Here is a 12,864-nt window from a genome sequence, read left to right as displayed (position 1 = left end):
ATTTCCGGTGCATATTTATTTTGCAATGTAAAATATTATGTTTCACTACCTCGGTACATGACCGACTTGAATTTTTTGAATTCCGAAAAGAAACTGTAAAGTGACAACTCTGTTGAACAAAGGGAATAAGTTTTGTTAAGAGAAATTCCCCGCCCAGGCAAAACACAACATTCACAACTTAATTAATTATATGGAAAAAAATCATGCGTTTATCTCTGTTATTGATCTTTAATTATTTAAAATAAAATTGGATGAGCTCAATCCGTTTTTTACTGCTCGTTAAAAGTCCTTGGCGAAATGAAAAAAATGAATTATTTCAACAATTCCTTTAGAAAAAAATCAAATATATATACGAAAAATATTAAAATGAAATTATATCATGTACCCAGATGCTACAAGAAAAAAATATGTGAAAAAATAAGTGGACAGGATTTTTAACGATCTACACATTTTTACGGAGGATCTCTACCAACGCCCAACTTAACGACATGCATCGTGTTTTCATCTACAATAAATTTATATTGTTGACCATGGACGTATAACTTATGTTCAGGTCTACATCCTGTTTTGACTGATAAAACATAAAAAAATAAAATAGTTAAAGAAGACGTGTGTTCGTTTATTCGGAAAAGGATTATATTTTAGAATCTGGTTAATCAATTGTAAAAGGACCTTCTAGAGCCTCAATACTAGCGCACAAAAATGTCAATCATTAATACATAGCAACTATAAAAACCCAAATGAATTTTCCCACGGTCGTTCAGAGAGGTCACCTGAGTTTACTGGTACGTGATATTATTTCCCTCCATATAAAATCTCGTGCTGTTGAATAAAATTGATCTCAGCTTTTTTTAGCATTTAATATTGTGAGCGAAGTCAAGTTCAAGTTCAACCACACACTGTTGATCACTGAGATGTGTATCTTGGAATTGTCTTCCCACGGCAAATTAATTTCTTTTAAAATCTTTTAAGATCACTGTCCAAAATACATGTACAACACACAATTTAACATTCATTGTGCGTAAATAAATATTATGCAAAGTCGAGTTAATGCAGCTGTGGAAGTATTCCTGTTGTAGCCGAAATGTATTATTATCCTATTATAAAGTAATGCCCACAAATCGTAAAAAGAAAATGCCGTAGACTTATTAAGCATTATGAATGGTGAATAATATTTTCTTTTTTACTTGCATATACAAAACTTTGAGACACGTAATTTTCTTTAAACTGCTCACATTTAATCAGCGGTAGTTTCCGTTTATTTTTACACAAGTTTGTCCCTTTTTGTAAATAAAATATTAATTTACCGATGAAAAAAACGAGGTCAAAATCAAGTACAGTTTTTTTTATAAAACTTTAATGCAATTGAAAGAATTAACAACAACATTTTGCTTTTAAATCTTTTAATTGTTTCAAGCAATTAGATAATCGTAAAAAGAAAATGCCGTAGACTTGGTGAATAATATTTTCTTTCTTACTTGTATACAAAACTTTGAGACACGTAATTTTCTATAAACTGCTCATATTTATTCAGTTTTGAAGTAGAATTTCACGTTTTTTTCCACATTTTCCACAAAATTTTATAAACCTTTTTCGGTAATGTCCGGTTTTTTTTTTAAACAAGCAAGTCCATTTACATGATTTAGGTAAAGATATTTTTAGATTAGCAAGCAAGAAATACTAAAATATTTTAACTTATTTTTAACACAAAAATTAAACTTAACCAATATAAAAAGACATTTAAAATTATACACTTGTTTGACACTTAAACTGGTACAGTAGACCGGAAATTTAATTGTTTATTACATCAGGTTATCCAATTACCCTATCAGTCGTGTGCCGGCATAGATTAAAGTAGGATTAGGGCAATTAATTCCTTGGTGTTGGGAGTGAGCTCGCTATCACAGTTAACATTTACACGATTTTGGGAGAGATTACTCCTAAATTCCTCCCAACAGTTTGGGATGAATATCGGAGTTTCTCGGAGTGACTCCGAAATTTCCTTGTTGTAGGGTGTGGGAGAGCTGGTTCGTTTGAATGGTACTGTAGTACTAGATTCATCATGCTGTGAGGAACCAATATAATTCCAAAAGGCTTCCCCCAGGAGCTGTTGCTTCTCTTCAATATCATACTTGCCAACTTATAGGATTGTAACCACTTGTCCAAAATGCTTAATTTTTGTTGAAATAGCTCTTAAACACAAGCTGGGTAGTTTTAACCCTTTCCAGGCGATCATTGCATCAGCGCTCGTATGCCAAATGATGCCTAAAGGCATCACCTATCAGAGGCTGAACCATGCCTTGAGGCATTGTGGATTCATAAAGATTGTCATGTTCATTTAAGTAGCTGAATGTTTTGACCCCTCTCATTGTTACATCATAATGCGATTTATTCTGAAAACAGTACATTTTTGTAGGTTTCATCGTTTCTTTTAAGCTACTTGTTTTTTTTTCAAGGAAACAACTTAAAATGGAGTGAATTTTTCTAAAAATCTGAGGCCATTTTGTGAATGAGAAACCATGATGCATATTCAACCATAATGTCGAAAAGTATTTTGATGTTTAATTAATTTTTATACGACGGCAAAAAAATTTTGTGGTCGTATATTGGTATGACGTTGGCGTCGTCGTCGTCGTCGTCGTCCGGCGTCGTCGTCGTCCGGCGTCATCGTCCGAATACACAATGGTTTTCGCACTCTAACTTTAGTTTAAGTGAATGGATCTCTATGAAATTTTACCATAAGGTTCAATACCACAATAGGAAGGTGGGGATTGATTTTGGGGGTTATGGTACCAACAGTTAAATAATTAGGGGTCAAAAAGGGGCCGAAAATAAGCATTTTTGTAACTTCCAGACATAACTTATGTGTTATTGTATGGATCTCTTTGACATTGTACTACAAGATTCCATATCACAAAGGGTCGATGATGGGATTGATTTTGGGGTTAATTTCCTCGAAATTTTAGGAATAAGGGGCCAAAAGGGGGCAAAAAACAAGCATTTTTCTAGTTTCATGACAATAACTTGTGTGTAAGTGTATGGATCTTTCTGAAATTTTACTACAAGGTTCCATTTCGCAAAGGGAAAGCTGGAATTGAGTTTTGTGGTAATTGCCCAAAATGTTTAGTAATAAGGGGCCTAAAAAGGGGTGAAAAATAAGCATTTTTTAGTTTCTAGACAATAACTTGTGTTCAAGTGTATGGATCTCTCTAAAATTGTATTACAAGGTACCATACCACAAAGGCAAGGCTGTTATTGAGCTTGGTTTGGGGGGGAAGGGGGGGTGATGAATCATACGGGGGGGGGGTCAAAAAAGGGGTAATTATTTTTTTTCGTTTAAGGAATAAGGGGAAAAAAGGTTAAAAAACTAGGGTTTCCATTTTAATAGACAAATAATTGAGTAAAGAACATTATTTAAAAGCAGTGTAAGGTTGGTAATTCAAACTCATTTAAATATCTCACCTGCACTATGTTTGAATTATGTAAATTGGAAATTTGCCAATTATTTTAGTATAATAAACTTCATTGGAAATTTGCCAATATAAAATTTTGCTGATGAAGGTTTTTTGTTTACCTTTAGTCTGACTATGATGTCATTTTCTATTTTAATAGCCTTATGATGTAGTTAAATTTTTTTTAATACTTTTATGATGTATTTTAATGCGCTTTTATGGTTGCAAATTTATTGTTTTAATATAATAAACTCCATTGGAAATTTACCAATAGTTTGTTTATTTTTAGCTATGACTATGATGTCATTTTTTATTTAATTTTAAGGTTACAAATTAATTTCAGTTTTAAATATTATTGTAAAATGTTTGCCCAAAACATTTATTAATAAGTGGCCAAAAAAGGGGGCAAAAATAAGCATTTTTTTAGTTTCCAGACATTAACTTGTGTTCAAGTGTATGGATTTCTCTGAAATTGTACTTAAAGGTACCATACCACAAAGGGAAGTGGGTCAAAAAATTTGGGGGGGGGGGATTTTTTTTCCTTTTTTTTTTCTTTAAAATTTTCCATTTTAAGTTGGTTAATTCTGATCACAAAAAGAAAGTTGGAATTGAGTTTGGGGGATAATTGCTCAAATGTTTAGGAATAAGGGGCTAAAAAAGGGGTTAAAAATAAGCATTTTTTTTTAGTTTCCAACAATTAATTGTGTTTAAGTAATTGGATCTCTGTGAAATTGTACTGCAAGGTACCATACCACAAACTGAAGGCTGGGATTGAGTTTGGGGGGGCGTGATGTGTGAAAATTTTCCACTTAAAGTTGGTTAATTATTTCTGATTTAGATATAAAAGCAAATAATAATGATGTGGTTTGATTTTATCAAAAACTTAAATTGAAGTTATGTATATTGTAAATTTAGGTTACATTGGAATTTAAGAATTGGCTTTGGGGTAGGGTTATGGCTCAAACCTTTAAATAATAAGGGAAAAAAAGGTGAAAAAACAAGGGTTTCCAGGTTAATAGACAAATAAGTACAAAACATTATTTAAAAGCAGTGTAAGGTTGGTAATTCAAACTCATTTAAATATCTCACTTACACTGCTTTTAAATTATGTAAATTGGAAATTTGCCAATAACTTTATTGTTAATAAATGCATTGGAAATTTGCCAACAATTTTAGTATAATAAACATCATTGGAAATTTGCCAATATAAAATTTTGCTGATGAAGGTTTTTTGTTTACCTTTAGCCTTGACTATGAAGTCATTTTCTATTTTTATAGCCTTATGATGTAGTTGAATTATTTAATACTTTTATGATGTGTTTAAATGGGGTTTTATGGTTGCAAATTTATTGTTTTAGTTTAATAAACTCCATTTAAAATTTGGTAATGAAAAAAATTTTTGTTTATTTTTAGCTATGATTATGATGTCATTTTCTATTTTACTTTTATGGTTGCAAAGAAATTTTTATTTTTAGATATTACTGTTAAATGATGCTGATTAAGGTTTTTGCTATGTTTAGCCATGACTATGATGTCATTTTCTATTTTAATATCTGTCATGATGTATTTAAATGGGCTTTTATGGTTACAAAGGAATTTTATTTTTAGATATTACTGTAAAATGTTGTGGATTAAGGATTTTGTTTATTTTTAGCCATGACTATGATGTCATTTTCTATTTTAATACCTTTATTATGTAATTTCCATTTTTAGATATTACTGTTAAATGATGCTGATTGAGGGTTTGAATGCTGGGATTGATTTTGGGGGTAATTGCCTCCAAATTTTAGGAATTAGGGGGCAAAAAACAAGCATTTTTCTAGTTTCATGACAATAACTTGTGTGTAAGTGTATGGATATTTATGAAATTGTACTACAAGGTTCCATATCACAAAGGGAAAGCTGGAATTGAGTTTGGGGGTACTTGCCCAAAACGTTTAGGAATAAGGGGCCAAAAATAAGCATTTTTCTAGTTTCCAGACAATAACTTGTGTTCAAGTGTATGGATCTCTCTGAAATTGTACTGCAAGGTACCATACCACAAAGGGAAGGCTGGGATTGTTTTTGGGGGTAATTGTCTCAAAATGTTAGGAATTAGGGGCCATAAAGGGGCAAAAAAACAAGCATTTTTCTAGTTTCAGGACAATAACTTGTGTGTAAGTGTATGAATCTTTATGACATTGTACTGCAAGGTTCCATATCACAAAGGGAAAGCTTGGTTTGAGTTTGGGGGTAATTGCCCTAAACTTTTAGGAATTTGGGGCCAAAAAGGTGCAAAAAACCCAAGCATTTTTCTAGTTTCCAGACAATAATTTGTGTTCAAGTGTATGGATCTCTCTGAAATTGTACTGCAAGGTACCATACCACAAAGGGAAGGCTGGGATTGAGTTTGGGGGTGATGAATCATAAGGGGGTTTCAAAAAATTTGGGGGGGGGGATTTTTTTTTCCTTTTTTTTCTTTAAAATTTTCCATTTTAAATTGGTTATTTCTGATTTATATATAAAAGCAAATAATAATGATATGGTTTGAATAGGTAAATTAAAAAATTTTAAGTTCTTAGACTACTTTCATTCTGTGTGAGAAACCTATGCTGTGTCAAATATTTAATTACAATCCAAATTCAGTGCTGTATCAAGCTTGAATGTTGTGTCCATACTTGCCCCAACTGTTCAGGGTTCGACCTCTGCGGTCATATCAAGCTGCGCCCCAGATGAGCATTTTATTTTTTATAAAAGGAAACAGTTATAAATTCTTACATGACTGGTAGCTTGTAAAAGTATTCAAGTTTTGGGGAACAGAGTCTGATTGCCTGTCGTTATGTTTGTTGACACTCACATGGGGCGTGGTTTTAACACTTTCATTTCTGTCGGCAAATATAAAAAAGAAGACGTGGTATGATTGCCAATGAGACAACTCTACAAAAGAGACCAAATGACACAGAAATTAACAACTATAGGTCACTGTACGGCCTTCAACAATGAGCAAAGCTCATATCTCACAGTCAGCTATAAAAGGACCCGAAATGACAATGTAAAACAATTCATACGAGAAAACTAACGGCTGAACATGGGGTGAAATCCTGAGAGTAAATTTACTTATACTTATATAATAAGCTGATGGTCTGGATGTTGTGATTACAGAATAGAGAACATTATACTTTGTAAATAGCTTTAAAAAAACAGTCATTCATACAATTGTTCAGAAATTGATGCTACATGCAGAAGCTATTTTCCTTTAAAACCAGTACCCATTACAATGACTGAAAAAATGTGGTAGTTGTTTTAGATGCAAATACTTCTTGATTAGTCAGACAAAATAAACGAAAAATCTATACGCTGCTGTAAATAAGATAGATCATCGATGTTTTTTACTGCAACTGGAGAAAAATATTGAACTTATGATATTTATATACTAAATTATAAAAAATTCAAACTCTCATAATAATTGGACATCTGTAAATTTTAAACTAGCCATCGCACGTTTTATATATAGACCATCGCACTTCAGTGTCCCCATCGCATCTCTGAGTCCTACATATGTAGGACTCTGACCCGCGATGGTACTCCGAACAGCGATGGTCACGCTGAGGTGCGATGGTTTGACACTGAAGTGCATTTTCGATCACGATGAAGTGCGATGGTGGCATTGTGACGCTATATTGTTGATAGCTACGCTGAAGTGCGATGGTCTACACAAACTAAATTTTTAATGCTTTTCATGTTGATGTAGAAGTCAATTTGTATGTTAGAAGAAGTTTTCCAGGTTTTTATACGACCGCAAAAAAATTTTTGTGGTCGTATATTGGTATGACGTTGGCGTCGTCGTCGTCGTCGTCGTCGTCGTCGTCCGGCGTCGTCGTCCGAATACACATTAGTTTTCGCACTCTAACTTTAGTTTAAGTGAATGGATCTCAATGAAATTTTACCATAAGGTTCAATACCACAAAAGGAAGGTGGGGATTGATTTTGGGGGTTATGGTACTAACAGTTAAGGAATTAGGGGCCAAAAAGGGGCCAAAAATAAGCATTTTTGTAACTTCCAGACATAACTTGTGTGTAAGTATATGGATCTCTCTGACATTGTACCACAAGGTTCCATATCACAAAGGGAATGCTGGGATTGATTTTGGGGGTAATTGCCTCCAAATTTTAGGAATTAGGGGCCAAAAAGGGGCAAAAAACAAGCATTTTTCTAGTTTCATGACAATAACTTGTTTGTAAGTGTATGGATCTCTCTGACATTGTATCACAAGGTTCCATATCACAAAGGGAATACTGGGATTGATTTTTGGGGGTAATTTCCTCCAAATTTTGGGAATTAGGGGCCAAAAAGGGGCAAAAAACGCATTTTTCTAGTTTCAGGACAATAACTTGTTTGTAAGTGTATGGATCTTTATGAAATTGTACTGCAAGGTTCCATATCACAAAGGGAAAGCTGGGTTGGAGTTTGGGGGTAATTGCCCTAAACGTTTAGGATTTAGGGGCCAAAAAGGGACAAAAAAACAAGCATTTTTCTAGTTTCCAGACAATAACTTGTGTTCAAGTGAATGGATCTCTCTAAAATTGTACTGCAAGGTACCATACCACAAAGGGAAAGCTGGGATTGAGTGTGGGGGCGATGAATCATAAGGGGGTTCAAAAAATTTGGGGGGGGGGATTTTTTTTTCCTTTTTTTTCTTTAAAATTTTCCATTTTAAATTGGTTATTTCTGATTTATATATAAAAGCAAATAATAATGATATGGTTTGAATAGCATACATGTGAACCTCCCGACAGGAGTACAATAATCCTGTTTTCAGGAGTCTCCTCCCGACCTCCGGTTGAAGAGGAAAATTATAATCCCGTGTATGAAATTTTTCATGAATGAAAAATTTCTGCCCAACATATCATCTCAGGCATCTGGTGTAACTCACATTACCTGAAGTTATATTTTACCTGTAAATCAATTAACATGCATAATTATATGGCTTCACTTGTCAGCTTGGGTGTCAAACATACTGGTAATCAATGATTTTTTACCTCAGGCTAACTGCCGTTGTGTAACAAAAACTGTGTATTTATTGGGTTACTTCCCTTGATTTATCCTGTTTTAAGTTACTTTCCTTTTAATAATGAAAACTTTTAAAAGAATATAAATAAAATATAAATTGAACAAATAATCATAAAAGGATGGTAAATAAATGATTTTAAATGTCTTAGGACAAATAAAAAAATAATAATTTGAAAATTATTTGAGGATTCTATACTTCCTTTCAAGGCTTAAATTGAAATTTATATAATAACTATGACCCTTGTTTTACAGTTAGAATGATTTTCTGAGTATGCAAACAAAAGCTATTTGCAGATAGTTAAACAAATGTTCTGGTTGCAATAAATGTTTTATAGAATATGAAGTAAAAAATTTAAAGAACATACTGAAAAAAAAAAATGTTAGATTGAACATGTAAAATATAAAGATGGAGAAACTTTATAAGTACAAGGGTACTATAAACATAATAAATTGGATGGAAAGTTGAAGAAAACACACTTTAAAAGACCATTTTTACAGCAAACGGTTACATTTACGACAAAATTTATGTCGATTAAAAACCTCCTGATCTGAGTCCTAATCTCCTGACCAAAATTTCCCAATCTCCTGATCTGAGTTTCACAGTCCATCACATGTATGAATAGGTAAATTAAAAAATTATAAGTTCTTAGACCACTTTCATTCTGTGTCAGAAACCTATGCTGTGTCAAATATTTAATTACAATCCAAATTCAGTGCTGTATCAAGCTTGAATGTTGTGTCCATACTTGCCCCAACTGTTCAGGGTTTGACCTCTGCGGTCGTATCAAGCTGCGCCCCAGCGGAGCATTTTATTAAGTAAATAAGGGCTTATAAACTTTTAATAACTACGAGAAACCGGGAGGATTGGTGGATAGGGGAAAGTTTACCTTCTGCAGCCTTTTTTTAAATCTACAAAAGGTTCCTTTTATGTACGATGGAGCGTGGCATTCTCTAAATACAAATGGATCCACAGACAGACTCTCCGTATTATATTACGGTAAACGTGGAACCTATGAGAGGAACAAAGTAAAGATAAAATGTTAACGCAGAACTGTCCACATGCAGAAAATCAAAGAGGACGATCTCTCATTTAGTATGCAACTAAATAAAATATTGTTAAGGACAGTCATAGACAATAATGAATGTAAATTTATATACATATGTACATGTACTATGTTAAGAGATGTACATGCAGATTTTTTTAATAGATAGTCTATCTATTATAAAAATCTGCATGTACATCTCATAACAATTGCACATCTGTAGATTTTAAACTAGCCATCATGCATCAAATAGACCATCGCACATCAGCGAACGGACCATCACACTTTGGCGTAGACCATCGCACTTCAGTGTGACCATCGCACTTCAGCGTCCCCATCACACCTCCAAGTCCTACATATATAAAATTCTTTAGTGTGGTTTTCATCAAATAATAATTGCTACACATATGCATTCTGATAATAGTTAGAAGTGGAGCAGAATATAGCACCTCAAAGTAACAAGTAACCAATCTTAATTTGAATGGATCTTTGGCAAATGGTTCCCAGCTAATATTGGACCCTGAAAAAAACATTAAGCTCCTTATTGTTAATACTTTTATAGTCTAATCATTTTGGTATTTTTTGGTATATTTTATAACTTTGACCGCTCAGTGGTCTTATGGTAACATATTTATCTCGAGTGCCGGAGGTTGTGGGTTTGAATCCTGGCCGGGTCAAACCAAAGACTTAAAAATTGGGATTTGCTGCTTCTCCGCAGCATTAGGAGTAAGAGCAAAGACTGGTCGGCTCAGAGTCAGAATAATGTGTCCGGGTAAGGTGACATGTCTTCCTCCGGACTGTTACCTTGTGAACTAGCACGTTAAAAACCGGCTCAGTGTGTCGGTCTAGTACAAAGCAGGGGAAATATTCATATTACATTAACATGTTCTCGTCTTGATTATGCATATTAATTTGCCTCTGGACCTTAAGCAGCCATCCATCATCCATCATCATCTTTATATGTTTGATATGTTAATATATATCACTAGAGTTGGGCTTTACTGCATTTACTTTGTCTGTCTCGCTGTCTGTTCTTCCAACAAATATTTCCACCACACTTTCCTCAGGTACAACTGAACTTATATAATGACACCATTTTTGACAGTGATGAGTTGCAATGCTTATTCAGATACATGTTTCCTGTTTGTGGCAATGCCTATACTTTGAATTTTTCAATACATGTATGTTGAATGAACTAATATTACAGTAATCATTGAGCATGTTGAGTGACACAATTTAACATTTGGCCATTTTTTTCATCTGTCACACACCTACTTCCTGTTTACAAATACTTTAAATTACTAGTGGGGTATGCTTTGAAAAACAACATGTGTATTCTTATTTGATTTGAATGCTTTGACTTAATTCTTTAATTTTTATTTTAGGAATTGAAAATGATGGATGTTACAGTTAAAACACTTGATGGACAAAACAGAAGTTTTTGTGTACCAGAAAATGTATGTTCTATTAAAGAGTGATTGAAACCTGCAGATTTCAAACTCCAAAGTTTTTCAAAATTTTGAAAAATGTCAGACTGTTCCCTATTTTTTCAAAAGAGAGGTTTATACTTTCTTCTTTTTGACATTTTTGCAAAAGTCAGAAAGTGAAAACAGATAAATTTATAAAGTCAAATTTTGTATACTGATTAAATTATGCAAGTCATTGCATACTTTTTTTTCAATTAGGTTCAACAAGCATTTTATGTTAAAGCAGTCATTTAAGTAGCAGCCAAATTTGTGCCCACTGAAATGACAGAAACTCTCAAATTTGATTTTTGACATACAAACGCTATATCAGAATTAGGATATAATAATAAAAGATAAAAAGAAATGTTAATCATAGTTTAACATATTGCATCTTTATCTTAGATATTTAATATGGTTTAGAAACCTAATCATTTGCTAATGGGAAATCATTAATGAATATTTAGTGTAGAAACCTAATGGACAATTGATAGTAAACCTAATGGGCTGTTGTACATTTTTTGTGAGCCTTAAAGACAGATTTTCTTGTTCAATAAATGTGTTAGGTTTCTTCACGGTTTAGTAAAAATATGTTATTTTGTGGTAGTGATCTTATGTTATTTGCAAAAACTTATCATGCTTAAAGTAAATTTAACTATATTTATTGTGAAACGTTTTAATACATACCTTTCTGCCTATTCATTGTTTTGTTTTTTGCATTGAACTTCATGAATGTAATCTGTAATATTATTCAGATTTTTTTTCTTCAGATTTACACTGTATACTGTACCAATTGTACTTGTAAATACATTTTTCCTATTTTATCTTCAGACAACAGTTAAACAGTTTAAAGAAAAGATAGCAGGATCAATAGTAAGATATTATAGCTTACTGTAAACCAACTTATTTTCGCGACTTTCGCGAGTAGAAAAATAACGTGAAAATAAATAGTTGCGAATATGTAAAACTTGGATCTTTCCTTATTAAACTACATCAAGTAAATTAGAAAATCGCGAAATTAAATAGCCGCTAAGTGGACTAGAAAGGGTTAAACGCGAAATAAAGTATCCGCGAAAATAAGTTGGTTTACAGTATTCACTTCATGTTGTATATGTTATTTGTTCATTACTTTAGGATGACGGTAAAGGGTCATGATAGCTAACAAGCCTGTCAACATTGAGAGTGTGTTCTAATCCCACTCTCTGCAGGTGCATTCGACTCATTTCTTAATTGACTAGAATTGTCAGTTTTCATACTGAAGGTCAGTGATTCTATCTGGTCTCCTCCACCAATAAAACTGACAGTCATGAAATAGTGAATAGTGCTGAAAGTGGCTTTAAACAAGTATCAATCAATCAATCAATCAATCATAATAGCTATTTGCTGTTATGCCAGTCTCTAACAAAAATTGGTCCCATAGGTCCTGAACATATTTTTATACGACCACAAACAAATTTTGCTGTCGTATATTGGTATGATGTTGGCGTCGTCGTCGTCCGAAGACACATTGGTTTTCACACTCTAACTTTAGTTTAAGTGAATGGATCTCTATGAAGTTTTACCATAAGGTTCAATACCACAAAAGGAAGGTTGGGATTGATTTTGGGGGTTATGGTACCAACAGTTAAGGAATTAGGGGCCAAAAATAAGCATTTTTGTAACTTCCAGACATAACTTGTGTGTTAGAGTATGGATCGCTCTGACATTGTACTACAAGGTTCCATATCACAAAGGGAATGTTGGGATTGATTTTGGGGGTAATTGCCTCAAAATTTTAGGAATTAGGGGCAAAAAAAGGGGCAAAAAACAAGCATTTTTCTAGTTTCATGACAATAACTTGTGTGTAAGTGTATGGA

At 33.1% G+C, this 12,864-nt stretch overlaps 1 protein-coding gene across 3 annotated transcripts in view; it reads left to right on the top strand.

Annotated features, from left to right (window-relative positions):
- The window catches only part of LOC127730077 (large proline-rich protein BAG6-like), a 55,830-nt gene that overhangs the window by 4,094 nt on the left and 38,872 nt on the right, over positions 1-12,864 (top strand). For all 3 annotated transcript variants that reach the window (XM_052238125.1, XM_052238126.1, XM_052238124.1), the window contains exons 2-3: positions 10,931-11,002; positions 11,840-11,881. In XM_052238125.1, the coding sequence (XP_052094085.1) occupies positions 10,940-11,002; positions 11,840-11,881 (105 nt within the window). In that variant the 5' untranslated portion in view covers positions 10,931-10,939. The remainder of the gene's footprint in view (positions 1-10,930; positions 11,003-11,839; positions 11,882-12,864) is intronic.

Source organism: Mytilus californianus, unplaced genomic scaffold (assembly GCF_021869535.1).
Source record: "Mytilus californianus isolate M0D057914Y unplaced genomic scaffold, xbMytCali1.0.p SCAF_2, whole genome shotgun sequence".
In the NCBI taxonomy this organism is placed as follows: domain Eukaryota; kingdom Metazoa; phylum Mollusca; class Bivalvia; order Mytilida; family Mytilidae; genus Mytilus; species Mytilus californianus.
This window is presented reverse-complemented; position numbering and strand designations above follow the sequence as displayed.